This window comes from Pelophylax lessonae (genome assembly GCF_965119305.1).
Source record: "Pelophylax lessonae genome assembly, chromosome: 4".
NCBI classification, from domain to species: domain Eukaryota; kingdom Metazoa; phylum Chordata; class Amphibia; order Anura; family Ranidae; genus Pelophylax; species Pelophylax lessonae.
In genome coordinates, this window is record NC_138771.1 from 142386972 (window position 1) to 142400865 (window position 13894).

General features: G+C 46.3%; 1 protein-coding gene across 1 annotated transcript in view; it reads left to right on the forward strand.

The window, feature by feature from the left end:
- LOC309553832 (uncharacterized protein) overlaps positions 1 to 13894 on the forward strand; it is a 29972-nt gene that overhangs the window by 9072 nt on the left and 7006 nt on the right. Inside the window, exons 4-5 of the mRNA XM_082255287.1 lie at positions 5288 to 5950; positions 7382 to 7879. Coding sequence (XP_082111413.1) covers positions 5288 to 5950; positions 7382 to 7879 — 1161 coding nt within the window. The remainder of the gene's footprint in view (positions 1 to 5287; positions 5951 to 7381; positions 7880 to 13894) is intronic.

A 13894-nucleotide genomic window follows, 5' to 3' on the forward strand; every position in this document is an offset into this window, starting at 1 on the left:
CCCGATTTCAATAGGTCAAAACATAAGGTGAGCTGCTAGTGGTAAAGGTGTGTGCATCACGCGTTGTTCACAGAAGATAAGTATGAAGCAGGGATTGAAGAAGTTGTTAGAATTATATTAAATTACACGGAACACTTAATTTATCTCTTTAGCAACCATGTCTGTGATTTGTCTCCAGCAGCAAAATCGCAAATCTGACATCAGCATTAAGCATTACTGTAAGCTGGCCATTCATTAGTAGATTTTGGAACAAACGTTTGTAAGCAATTTCATTTGAATTTTCATTCAACATTTGATTTTTGAGTGAATGGACTTTTCCAAACTAAAACCGCATTTACTGTTGGAAATTTGTTTGAGAAAAAATTTCCTTACTGCTCCTTCAAATTTTCAATTATATTCAATTAACAATTCGAAAGTTCAACTAACATTCCTAAAATGACATTTTTGAACTGAATTCTACTAGTGTATGATGAGCTTTAGTCCGAAGATTGCTATCGTTCACTATTGTTCATCAAGGCTGGCCATACACTGAGATTTTTTGCGCAGCCTGCAGAATCCTCCAGCTATGCTATAAAACACGGATGGATGGATTCCCTGCTGGATTTGGATGCAGCCTCTGTTGGTCAGACCGTTTTCTGCCTGGATCCTTTGATTTTACAAATGATGTCAAATGGGAGAGGGTGGACAGGGCCACCAAGAAACAAAATTTTGTCTAGTTCATCAGGAACTAAACAAAACTCAAACCGTATATGTCCAGCTTAATCTTCTAACATGTAATAAAATCTACATTGCTTTGTTTTTCTGCTCAGTGCATTTTACTGTCCTTTTATAAATATAGCTGTGATGGAATGCTTGGCACCCCACTTAGGTGCTTCCGCCAAATAGGGCCTCCTCCCCTCCAAACCGTTCTGAGCAGACCGGGCACTAATACCAGCCCTTTTTACCCCAAGAATCGTACACAGACAAGATGTTGGACTAGATCCAAAGGAATGACTGTTTATTGAAACTCGGACACGTACGTTATACCCCACAGGAGGACATTCCCCTCTTGACCATATTACTCTAACAATACAAACTATAAACGGGAATATAATTATGAGAGCTAAGGTATAGCCAACATAAACATAATGCTAATCCACACCTACCAACTAATAGCTGACAGTGATTTAATTAACATGAGCTAATTAACTAGTCACTTAAACAAACCTAGGTGCCCATACTGTTCTTTGATCAGGGATCCCACCTCCTCTCAGACTTTGTGGCACCAGTCTACAATAGTCTGAGACAAACCCCTACAATGTTCCAACAGTCTGCAAAGGCGGAATTAATTTATTCACAGATCCCTTGAGGGATATTGTTGTTAAATATTTCTGTCCCAAGTGAAGAAGCCTCTTCAACCCAGTCTGCAGGAGGGCCACTCTAACCATTGACCTGTACAAGATTAATATTACCTTGTAATGCACTTGGGGGCCAGAAACCAGAAAGCAAGCTACTCACTAGGGGGGGGAACCTCTGGGTGAGTCTAGGATGGAAAAGGACTTGGGGGTACTGGTAGACAACAGGCTTGGCAGTGGCATGCAATGCCAAGCCGCCGCAAGCAAAGCCAACAGAATACTGGGTTGTATAAAAAAGGGGATTCACTCCAGAAATAAAGAGATTATTCTCCCACTCTACAAGACTCTGGTCCGGCCACATCTGGAGTATGCTGTCCAGTTCTGGGCACCGGTCCTCAGGAAGGATGTGCTGGAACTGGAGAAAGTCCAGAGAAGGGCAACAAAAATAATTAGGGGAATGGAGGACAGCAGCTATGAGGAAAGACTACAAGCACTGAACCTATTCTCTCTGGAGAAGAGAAGATTGAGGGGGGATATGATATCAATGTACAAATACTGTACTGGCGACCCGAGCATAAGGAACAAACTATTCAGAGAGAGGAGATACAATAAGACACGTGGCCACTCACTAAAACTTGAGGAAACGCGCTTTAACCTTAAAGTGCGTAAGGGGTTCTTCACTGTAAGAGCGGTAAGGATGTGGAATTCTCTTCCACAAGCAGTCGTATCAGCAGGGAGCATTGATAGTTTCAAAAAACTATTAGATGGACACCTTAAAGACCACAACATACAGGGGTATACAATGTACGGTTAATAGCAAACACACACACACATCATAGGTTGAACTGGATGGACTGATGTCTTTTTTTCAACCTCACTAACTATGTGTTTCCTCTTTACATCCACTTCAGAAGGGAAGCTTTATGGTCCTTATTTAGAGAAGTAATCCAAGCCTTGCTCTCAGCATCTATTAAGTGGTGGTTATCCTTCCTTTGAGTAGGGATGGGTTCAGGCATGTTTGGATCATACCCGCCAGGAAGCCATCACTGCACACCACCAATCTTAGACAATGAGGCATTTCCTGGCCCGCAGCTGCACATACACATGCTCTCTAAGATTGGCAGTGTGCAGTGATGGCTTCCTGGAGGGTACGATCCGAACATGCCTGAGCCCATCATTACATTAGAGAATGATATGCTCTCTCTATGGGCCATAATCAGTGGGAAGGAGGCTTGCCCCTAGTCCTCTCCAAAAGCCCCTGTCCTGGTTGGGTCTGTCACAATGGTTGTTGTATACATCAGGAGAAAGGTTTGTGGACTAAACGTAATTCTGTATCAGTGTCACGGTCTGGAGTCAGGCTCGAAGACCAGTAGCTATAGCAGCTTACACAGGAACCAGCAGGATAGGAACACAGGCAGGTCACTCTGGCAGATGACGCAGGCTCACCTGAGGTGCAGAATCTAAGTCCTAACCACTGTTCACCAGTTCTCCAGATGGTGGAGATGGATTTTGCTGCATGTTAGTATCAGGTCGCAGTCCTTGGGATAGCCCCACCAGGAGGTGAGCAAGCCAGGGTCCAGTAGCAGATATTTCAGGTTGGGATCAAGCAGAAGCATAGTCTAGGAGTAGCCAAAGGTCAGTAATGAGTAGTTGCAGGTTGGGATGAAGCAGAAGCGTTGTCGAGGAACAAGCCAAATGTGGATAATGAATGGTAGTGAAGATACGGACGGCAGCAGGAGAGACAAGCGAGATATTGGCTGGTGAAGGCACAATATTCTGGCAACCAGGAAGTACAGAGACATGGCTTAAATCAGGAAGTTTATGGGAGGAGCAAAGGGTTCAAGGCTCAAGGAAATTAAGATTCACGGCAGGATCGTTCAAGGATTTGTCCAGGGAGCTGTCCAGTATTCCAGGTGGCTCAGTAAGTCGAGTCATTGCCAGGCACAGTGGAGGTCCCAGGTTCAGGTCCGGGTCCTGACAATCAGTTTATGTTACCAGGGCTTGAACTAATGAAAAAACTAACCAACTCCTGTCTGTGGCTGTACATCTGGAGATAGAAGACTGAATAAAAATGACTTCTATCTTTTGCCTCCATAGATGAGGACAAGGATTATTTTTACAATATGGGCCATTGCAGTATCTTCCAATATAATCCCCTTGCTTTTGTGAATTTATTCTTGTCAATAGATTACCCTCTCCAGACAATGCTGTTGTGCAAGGGTGTCTCTGTTGATAGAGGAGCCACCCTAAGACAGGAAATGTGTTACTGGTCATACCACCAGGTGAAAGAAAAGGGAAAAAACATAAGAATAGAACACTAATGCAGCTACCAGATCTTAGTACTGGTTATCTGCAATTATATAGCATTTTTGGTTTTGGGTTTAGATATGCTTTAACCACCTCCCACCCAGCTTATTATAATACAGCCTGGTTGGAGCTTCCTTATCCTGGGTGGACGTTCTATAATGTCCTCTCATTCTTGCTGCTCCTGCCCACCCCTGGGGGCGTGGAATAGACTGCTCTGTGAACACAGATGGACACAACTGTGTACACAGCTGAAGACAGATCATTGTACCGGGCCGGCCCTTGAACCATGTGATCGCTGTATGGCTTTCATTCATAGCCATTCATTGCGTACAATTGTGATCTCTGTGATTGGTCACAGTGATCACTTGGTACAGGGCCAATCAAAGTGGACCTGGATAGCTGTGACCGATCAGATAGACCATCAGTACGTCAGGCTTGATTCGTTTTCAAGAATATACATACCATAGTTTGTAGACTCTATAATGTTCACAAAGACTAAAGAATAGACACAGATTTGGGTTATTTTCAGCATAACACATTTTGGCCTGTTAAAGATAGAGAGATTATTTGCAAAAATTTTGAACAAACTAAGAAAAATGTGCTTTTGTTTTTCAAAATGTTCGGGTTTTTTTTTTTTTTTTTTTTTTAATATAGCAAAAAATAAAAAGCCATGTGGTGAGTAAATACCATCAAAAGAAAGCTCTATTTATGTGGAAAAAAAATGAATGATAAAAGTTTCCTTTGGGTACAGTGGTGCATGACTGAGTAAGTATTTATTAAAAGTGTGACAGCTCTGAAATATGAAAATTAGCCTGGGCAGACAAGTGGTGAAAGTGTCCGATATTTGAGCGGTTAGGAGCTATGGCTTCATTATTATCAGGACTTCAAGATTGGAATATTATTAAAAGTGGTTGTAAAGTCAAAGAAGGATTACTGTCAACCCCTCTGTTTTACCAAGCCATACTACATAGTGTAAGTGTAAATACCTTTTTTTAGATCGTTTGTGTTCGGTCATGTGATTTCTGGCCGTTTCTCCTCCCCCAATCAAAGGGCTACAGCAGGAGGTGCTGAGATCCCCCTCTGATATCAGCCGGGAGGTCACATGACCGCTGTGCTGTCTGCTAAGCTCCCCCCGCTGTAGCCGTTAGATCGGGGGAGGAGAGCGTCAGAAGGTCACATGACCGAATATAATTTTATACAAACATTTACACTATGTAGTATAGTTTGGCAGAACAGAGGGGCTGGCAGTAATCCTTCTTTGTCTTTACAGCCAGCTACTAATCGCAGTGGGAGGGGAGGAGCTGACAGGCTGAGGGGGGAGAGAGGAGAGCAGTGGGATGACGGGGGCACATAACCTGACCACGGAATCATGGATCAGCAGCCATCATTACCATGGTCAGTTTACATGGGGGATACAGGAACAGGCAGGATCAACCAGGTTTTACAGCATAGAAGGGGACAGACTAGACAGCATAAGTACTGTGCTGTTTTTTTTTTTTTTGTTTTTTTTTAGGGTTACAGCCTCTTTAATACAAATGCCCATTTTTGACTGGTTTCCTTTATGTATTTTACCACTCTTCACATATACTGTGAGTTGACTAATGTAATGAAAATAATGTTTCTATTTATTTCTCTTTATTCTGCAGGTAAACACTTTATTGGCACAGTCCTTGACACAAAAACATGTTCCAGTGGCTGTGAAACTGGTCAGAAAGGTGAAGAAAGTAGGAAAGCCCAGTATAAAGACGCATGCAGTACCTCCCAGCTAAATGTGGTAGAAAAGCATTCTATGTACATTGGCAATAAAGCAGATAAGAAGGTCAGAAGCGATAAGGAACACTTTCTGTGTGCCGAGTGCGGGAAAAGCTTCACTCGGAAGTCGTCTCTTATTGTTCATCAGAGAGTCCACACTGGGGAGAAACGCTTTGTGTGTACACAGTGTGGGAAGAGGTTCAGTCTCAAGTCTTCCATGGTCAGACACCTGAGGATCCACATCCCAAAGACCGGGAATATATGTCCAGATTGTGGCAAGTGCTTCCCTCGCTATTCCAGCCTTTTCCAGCACCAGAAAGTTCACAGAAGAGTGAAAACCTATAAGTGTTCTCAGTGTGAAATGAGCTTCGGTCACATATCACAGCTTGTAGTACACCTGAAAACACACAGAACTGAGACATTGAATCTGAAAGCAGAAGACAAAAGAAGCAACAATGTAATTAATAGCGGTGCAGGGCAATCTTATGTGTGTTTTCAGTGTGGTCAAAAGTTCTGGCAGCAGGATCTATTAACGAGACACCAGATAGTACATACAGGTATGTCTTCATGTTCCATGAGGATCATGTGTAATGAGGATCACACCCGTGGCTCAGCAATCTTCTGTCAATCTTCCCCAGCAGGTTGTCTGGGAGAGAATGACTGAACTGCTGAGAGAATGACTGACTGAATTGCTCTATAATGTCAGCAACTAGAGAAGTCAGTGAGATCTTGTTCCTTTACTACATGTTATGCATATGTAAATATTTGAATGTCTATAGCCTGGCCACAAGGCCCTTTCACACGGGGCAGGTCTGTCTGAACAGAGTCTGCCTGCTTAATAGGGATCTCTCCGCTGATCCCTGCTGAGCAGGCGGATGACAGGTCCTGTCCGCTCCGCTATACAAAGCGGACAAGGACAGAGCCCACTCTTCTCTATGGGGCGGTCGCATGAAAATGGACCCTGTACAACGCATTCCTGAACCTTGCACCCTGTACAATGCATTCCTGAACCTTGCACCCTGTACAGTGCATTCCTGAACCTTGCACAGTGCATTCCTGAACCTTGCACCCTGCACAGTGCATTCCTGAACCTTGCACCCTGTACAGTGCATTCCTGAACCTTGCACTCTGTACAACGCCTTCCTGAACCTTGCACCCTGTACAGTGCATTCCTGAACCTTGCACCCTGTACAGTGCATTCCTGAACCTTGCACCCTGTACAACGCACTTCTGAACCTTGCACCCTGTACAATGCACTCCTGACCCTTGCACCCTGTACAACGCATTCCTGAACCCCTTGCACTCTGTATACGAAAAGCATCCCTGAACCTTGCACTCTGTACGAAACGCACTCCTGAACCTTGTACCCTGTTCAACATATTTCTGAACCTTGCACTCTGTATGAGTTGCACCCCTGAACCTTGCATTGTGTACAAAACTTCCTCCTAAATCCTTCCACACTTAGCATACCGCACTCATGGGCAGGACAAAGGGGGTGGAATCAGGGGCTTAAGAAATTAGGTTTTGTCTAAGGTGTCAAAAATCTTTGTACCAACCCTGCTTGCTTGTTGTTTAAAGCCTTTTATTTCTTTTTGGCACAGCAGGTTACTGCACATAATTTTGTTTGCATGTCTTTAATAAAAAAAGTCTAGAGAAGTGGCTAATTAGAAAATCATCATTGAGTCATTCTGCACCTGACTTGTTACTCTATAATCATCTAACTGCTGCAAAATGACAGCTGTTAGAAAAGATACATAAAAAGCTGCAATTTGATAGCAAAGGACACATTTTTTTTTTTTTTTTTCCAATTTGTTAATTATCCCTGAGACGTGCAAAATCTGTCACTTTCCACAACCTTTCCTTGCAGAATTGTCGCTACTTCAAAGTGAAATGTTCCTATAGCATAAGTGTGTACTAATAGGGTAGAGGCATTGTGTGTTTTATCTATGGATTCAGAACATCAGCTATTAATGCCTTGTATTTTTCAGCTAGTGGCATGTCTCCCAACAGTCTGATGCGTGCAGAGAATCTGGAAAATATTGACTTTCAAGGTTGTGACACCAAAGATGACTTTAAAGCCTTTTCAGAAGAAAGAAACTGTACACATCTTAACAGTTGTAAGGCTAGGGATATTGGCTCTAGAAAGGCACTGCGGGGTCTTGTTTCCAGTGGAGTGGAGAGAGCTGAATGTACAAAAGCCACTAAATCAAATCCTAATGGAAGATCTAATAGCAGGGAAAAGCCTTATCACTGTATTGAATGTGGGAAATACTTCACTCGGAAATCATCCCTTATTGTACATCAGAGAGTTCATACAGGAGAGAAACTCTACATGTGTACAGAGTGTGGAAGGAGGTTTTCATTCAAGTCCTCTCTGGTCAGACACACGAGGACCCACACTGGGCAGCCCCCTAATATTTGCTCTCAATGTGGTATTTGTTTCAATCGCTATCAAGATCTGTCAGTGCATATGGAAATCCATAATAGTAAGTAGGTTTCTTTTATTTTATTCGGTTTGCTTTTATACCATATTTATTAATGGCTGCCCTTATATAAAGCTAATGTGAAACGACAAACAAACACAAGGGCGCAACGGCCTAGTGCATTATCCTTAAAACAGGTTTATTAAAATAATGAATTAAAAATACTCACAAACGAGTTCTTGATAAAAGGCACATCAAACAAAGCATAAAGCTAATGTGTAAGGATGCACCGAGTATGGGTACCAATCCTTCTTTTTTCTTTTTTTTTTTTTTAGTACTTGCCGATACTAATTACCTACTGCAACTGTTTTGTTTGCACTACAGATATCAGCAATAGTACAAAGCATTGAAAAGTTATTTACAAATGAAATAATTTATTTAATTTTTTTTTTTTACATTTTGTGCTTTTTTTTTTTTTTTTTTTTATGTGGTCTGTGTAAGCATATGTTAAAGGTGTAAAAATATTAAAGACCAAAGCAAAAAATAAAAAGTTTTAATTTAATAATAGTTTATAACATAGAAGTCAACAAAAATTGATTCAAGTAAATTAAGGGTTAATAAGGGGTACATTTAATGAAACAAAAAAATGATATATATATTTTTTTGACAGGTTGCTTTAAACTGACTCCATCTTCAGATCAAAGTTCATCCCTTTGATCTGTAGATGAACAGTGATCAGCTCTATGTTCCGGGAGCTCTGAGAACGGAGTGATCAGCAGTGTTTGATCGCTCAGTTCTCAGCCTTAGAGCCAGCGGGGGACAGATACAGCATTGAACCGATGATGCATCCACCTAGGTAAGTATGATTCTAAAATAAAACAAGTTCCTATACTTATTTTTTAAACATTGTCCCCAGTATAGAAAGTGAGGGAAAATCTCCCTAATGGGACCCTAAATAGCAGGAATACCTGACAGGGGGTTTTCCTCATTCTATCCAGAACTAAAAATACTGTTCTGGGTATAGATACGGCATGTCTACATACGGCATGTCTACAAATAGGCATGGTTTGATTCGTTGGGTATTGAGGAATTCAAGCGGCCTGTACAAAACTGTGACTTCAATCCTATTGAATAACTTTGAGATAAATGGAATTGCTGAATGTGAACCAGGTCTTCTTGTCCAACAACAGTACCTAATCTCACAAATGCTCTTTTGGCTGAATGGTAGATGTGTTGGTGCTAACCAATCTGAGTCTTACTTTTTATGGCCAGATACAGAGACAATAAATCTTAGTAAAGGATGTAAATGTCTGTTCTCATGCACACTTCTTTTGTAGCATCTGCATTTTTGGCCTAACAGCATATAATGTCTGATATGCCTTGGCAGGTGATATTGGTTTTACAGACTGTTTGTTCTTCAAGTTATATTTTGTTTTAAAGCTTAAGCCTTATAATAAAGCTTACCTGTAGGTACAAAGAATATCTCCTAAACGCGCACCGTTTAGGAAATATTCACTATTTCTGCAGCTGGTCACATCACCGCCACATGCGCACTGCGCTCTGATGGAACGGCATACAGACTATACCATCCCTTCAGAGCACTGTGCCACGAACGTGGATCCCGTGCGCATGTGCGGGAGTGACATCATCGTGGCTCGGCCATTCAAAAGGCCAAAGCCCTGAATGAAGACTGGCTGAAGATAAAAGCCCTTTCAGTGGTGACAGCACTCCGCTAGAGGGCTTTGTTTTAGGTTAGTATTCCGTGTTGTGCTAATATGTGATGCATTCTCTGCCCTTAACTTGCAGGAGGAATGTGTTTTTTCTCTTACGTCCTCCGACAGTCGCCGCCTCTTCATATTCGTCACATATGGGGTATTAGACTTTGCTCCGAAGGAGTAGCTAGGCAACAGAATATGTTAATAAAGCTTTTAACATATCCAACATATCCCACCCTCAAGGGGTGGTCCCCTCAGTCAATACCCTCCTACTTCCTGCAACCATATCTCAGTTTTAATGTCTAGCTTGTCAGGAGTGGCTGGCTCTCTCTGTGCTGGGACTTTATGTCCCAGACTCTTTCTTCTTTTTAATATTTTGTTTTGAGTTTTTCTCTCTACCTTTACTTAGCTGTTGTTTTATCAGCGTTAGTTAGTTCTTCGGACGAAGAGGATCATGCGGACTGGGTCTCGGGCTGATCCCCCTGGTCGCAGGTCGTGGGTCAGTGGCTTCCCAGTCTGCCATCGAGCGTTCAGCCAGGTAACGCTCCTGGCATAGTGAACGACCCATCCCTGTTCGGTGCAGGGATGCTTGGTGAGGTGGCTACCTCACTGGACGCTGTGCGGTTTCTTAACCCACGTTCGGAGCGTCTTGTATGCGACTCTCCCTGCCTCATGTGTAGCGGCTTGTTCGCCTGTGCGGGTCCCCCACACCGTGGTGAGGTAAGTGTATTTATGTGGGGACCTGTCTGTCTGGAGGGGTGTCAGTCTGGGACTGTGTAACCTGTCTCTATGCACACTGTTTGTCTCCCTATCTCTCGGCTGCATGCTGTGGGCTGCAAGGGGGGGGGGGAGTTGTGTGGCACTATGAGTGTCAGCATGATCAGTGTGGAAAGCTGTGTGCTGTGGGGCATGTTTTATGGCATGTTTGGGCACTTACAGCGATCGCTGCGGCGATCGGTTCTGTTTTTTTACATACAGACGTGTGCATTACTGCACTGTGGAGCGACGGTTTCGGCGCCAAAAGACGCCATTTTGCCTGCCCTCGCTCCGGCCGCATGTTTTACATGCATGGCGGCCATTTTCTTGTGGCCTCCATAGGTTTACATAGAGCGCCCTAGCAGCATCACTTCCTCTTCCCAGGAACACCGATCGAGGCAGCAGCAGCGGCGAGGGTCTCCTCAGGTTTTATCCTTCTGTTTCTTGCTATCCATTGCCTGTGTTCAGTTTACATATCCCTGTGGGGGTCTCATTGTGCTTAGTGTGACGCGGTGGGCTGCGCTTGCCGCGCTTGCTGAAAGGGGCAGTTAACCCTTGGTTGTCTGGCATTTCAGGGGCAATGGATTCTCAGGAGGGCAAATTTCCTACAGTATTGGTGGAAAGCCAGGGGACCGCTGCTTCCCCCCCAGGGGGGGATTTAGCCACTATTGTGGCTGGCCTTGCTGCTCAGGTGCAAATGCTGGTGGCTGCTCAATCTACCAAAAGGCCCAGAGTTGTGCTCTCCTCTGATTCTGAGGGTGAAGGTGATGGGGCTGTTCTAGCTGGGGCTTCCCTATCGGGGTCCCGCTCCTCTCTTGATCTAGTGGGGTCTGAGGTGGAGGCTGAAGTTGAGGGGGTTGATAATTCTCCCCCTGGCTCGCCTGAAGAGCTTGCAATCATGGATGAGTTGATTGCTTCTATTAAGCAAACGCTACGTTTGCAGGACGAAGTGTGTCCCCCCGCTGCCTTGGCGGCTTATGGGACGCAGAGGAAACGCAGGACGCCACAGGTTTTCCCCTGCAATGCTGATTTTCAGCGCGCTGTTAAGGATCAATGGCGCGATCTGCCCAAACCTTTTGCGGTACCAAGTAGATTCAAGCTGCGTTATCCTTTTTCACCTGCCACTGATGAAAGGTGGTGCGTGCCTCCACCAGTGGATCATGCGATTGCGGTTTTGAACAAGGCCACTGCGATTCCTGCAGAGGGTTCACCCATTTTCCGTGATGCCACAGATAGGAGACTGGAGTCTCTGGCCCGTCATACGTATTCTGTTACGGGTTCTATGCTTAAAGCTCTGTTTGCTTCTCTCATGGCGGCCCAGGCGATCGCAAGTTGGACGCAGATGCTTAGCCGCGTCTTGGTGGCCGACTCGGCCTCGCCGGCGACCCTGGATATGGTGGATCAGATCCACCAGGGTGTCATGTATCTGTGTGATGCGGACCTGGACCTGATTCCGTTGGCTGCACGGGTGCACAGTGTGGCGGTGTTGTCTCGCCGCCTGGTTTGGTTAAAATGTTGGTCGGTGGACCAATCTTCGCGTAAGACCTTAGCCAATCTGCCTTATGATGGGTCTCGCCTTTTTGGGGAGTCCCTGGATGTGTTGATTAAGGGAATCACCGGGGGTAAGAGCACTCTCTTGCCCCATTTCCCCAAGGCTAAGGGGGCTTCTGGGAAGAAGCATGCTAATTTTCGGCCCCCTCAGGGGTCCTTTCGTGCCTTTCGACCGCACTACAAGGGCAAGCCGTTCAAAGGTCAAGGCTCTCAGAAGAAGCCCTGGTCTGGTAAGCAGAAGTCCGGCCAATCCGGACCTGCAGCCCATAACAGTTCGGCCTGAAGGGGCGCCCTCACCCAGTTTTGGGGTGGGGGGACGCTTGCTCGGTTTTCTTCAGCCCTGGTTGGCCCGTGTGCGGGACAGATGGGTTCAGGAAATCGTTCGGTCTGGTTACAAGATCGAGTTTCTCTCTCGGCCGGAGAGCAGATTTTTTCCTTCAAATCTTCAACTGTCTCCGGAGCGCCTGCGGGACCTACACCTGGCGGTGCAGGACCTGAGGGCTCAGGGAGTGGTGGTTCCGGTGCCTCATCGGGACAGATTTCGGGGGTTTTATTCAAACCTGTTCACCGTGCCCAGGAAGGAGGGCAAGGTTCGTCCGATTCTGGACTTGAAGGCTCTGAACTGCTCTGTGCGGGTTCGCAAGTTCCGCATGGAATCCCTGAGGTCGGTGGTGGCTGCCCTGGTTCCGGGGGAATTCATGGCCTCCATCGATTTGAAGGATGCGTATCTTCACATCCCCATCTTCGAGGGTCACCAGAGGTACCTTCGATTTGCCATTGCGGAGGATCACTACCAGTTCGTGGCGTTGCCTTTTGGCCTCGCCTCGGCTCCGCGGGTCTTCACCAAGGTGCTTGCACCGGTTCTGGCATTATTGAGGGCCCAGGGCATTTCTGTCCTGGGGTATCTGGACGACATTCTGGTTCGGTCTGCGACCAGCCAGGGTCTGGAGCAGGACCTGTCTGTCACGATGCAAACTCTGCAGGAGTTTGGTTGGACGATAAATTTTCCAAAGTCGGCACTGAGTCCGTCTGTTCGTCTTCCCTACCTGGGAATGATTTTGGACTCGGTGCAGGCGAAGGTCTTCCTGCCGGACGACAAACTCAGAACTCTTCAGGAGGAAGTCAGGTCCCTCCGGGATGTTCCGCAATCGTCTCTACGGACGTGCATGAGATGTCTGGGATTGATGGTCTCGGCCTTCGAGGCGATTCCCTTCGCCCAGTTTCACACGCGGGGTCTCCAAGCGGAGATCCTGTCTAAGTGGGACGGGCGACCTCAATCTCTGGATCTTCAGATCTCGTTGAGTCATCGCACCAGAAAAGACCTTCTGTGGTGGCTCCAGTCCCCGATGGTGTCCGGGGGCAAGTCGTTTCGTCCTATCTCATGGACGGTAATCACCACGGATGCCAGCCTGTCGGGCTGGGGTGGTGTTCTGGGCGTTCTGTCCGCCCAGGGAACTTGGTCGGAGTGGGAGTCCTCCCTTCCGATCAACATTCTGGAATTGCGTGCGATAAGTCTCTGTCTTCGTCGCTGGACGGACCGGCTGCAGGGCTGCCCGGTTCGGGTGCAGACGGACAATGCCACGGCGGTGGCCTACATCAACCACCAAGGGGGCACCAGGAGTGCCCGAGCGGCTCGGGAAGTGGCCGACATTCTGTCTTGGGCCGAGACTCATGTCCCGGCGATAACGGCGGTTCACATTCCGGGGGTGGAGAACTGGCAGGCGGACTATCTGAGTCGCCAGACCCTGGATCAGGGGGAATGGTCTCTCCACCCGGCTGTCTTCCAGATGTTGTGCGCGAAGTGGGGTCTTCCAGATGTGGACCTGTTCGCGTCACGTCTCAACAACAAGGTGAGGAGGTTCGTGGCACGGACGCGCGACCCTCGGGCAGACGCGTCGGACGCGTTAGTGGCCCCGTGGCATCAGTACAGACTGATGTATGCGTTTCCACCGATCCAGTTGCTGTCCAGGTTCCTTCGCAGGTTTCAATCGGAACGCAACACGGTGATTCTTGTGGCACCGGACTGGCCTCGCCGGTCCTGGTACGCAGACCTCGT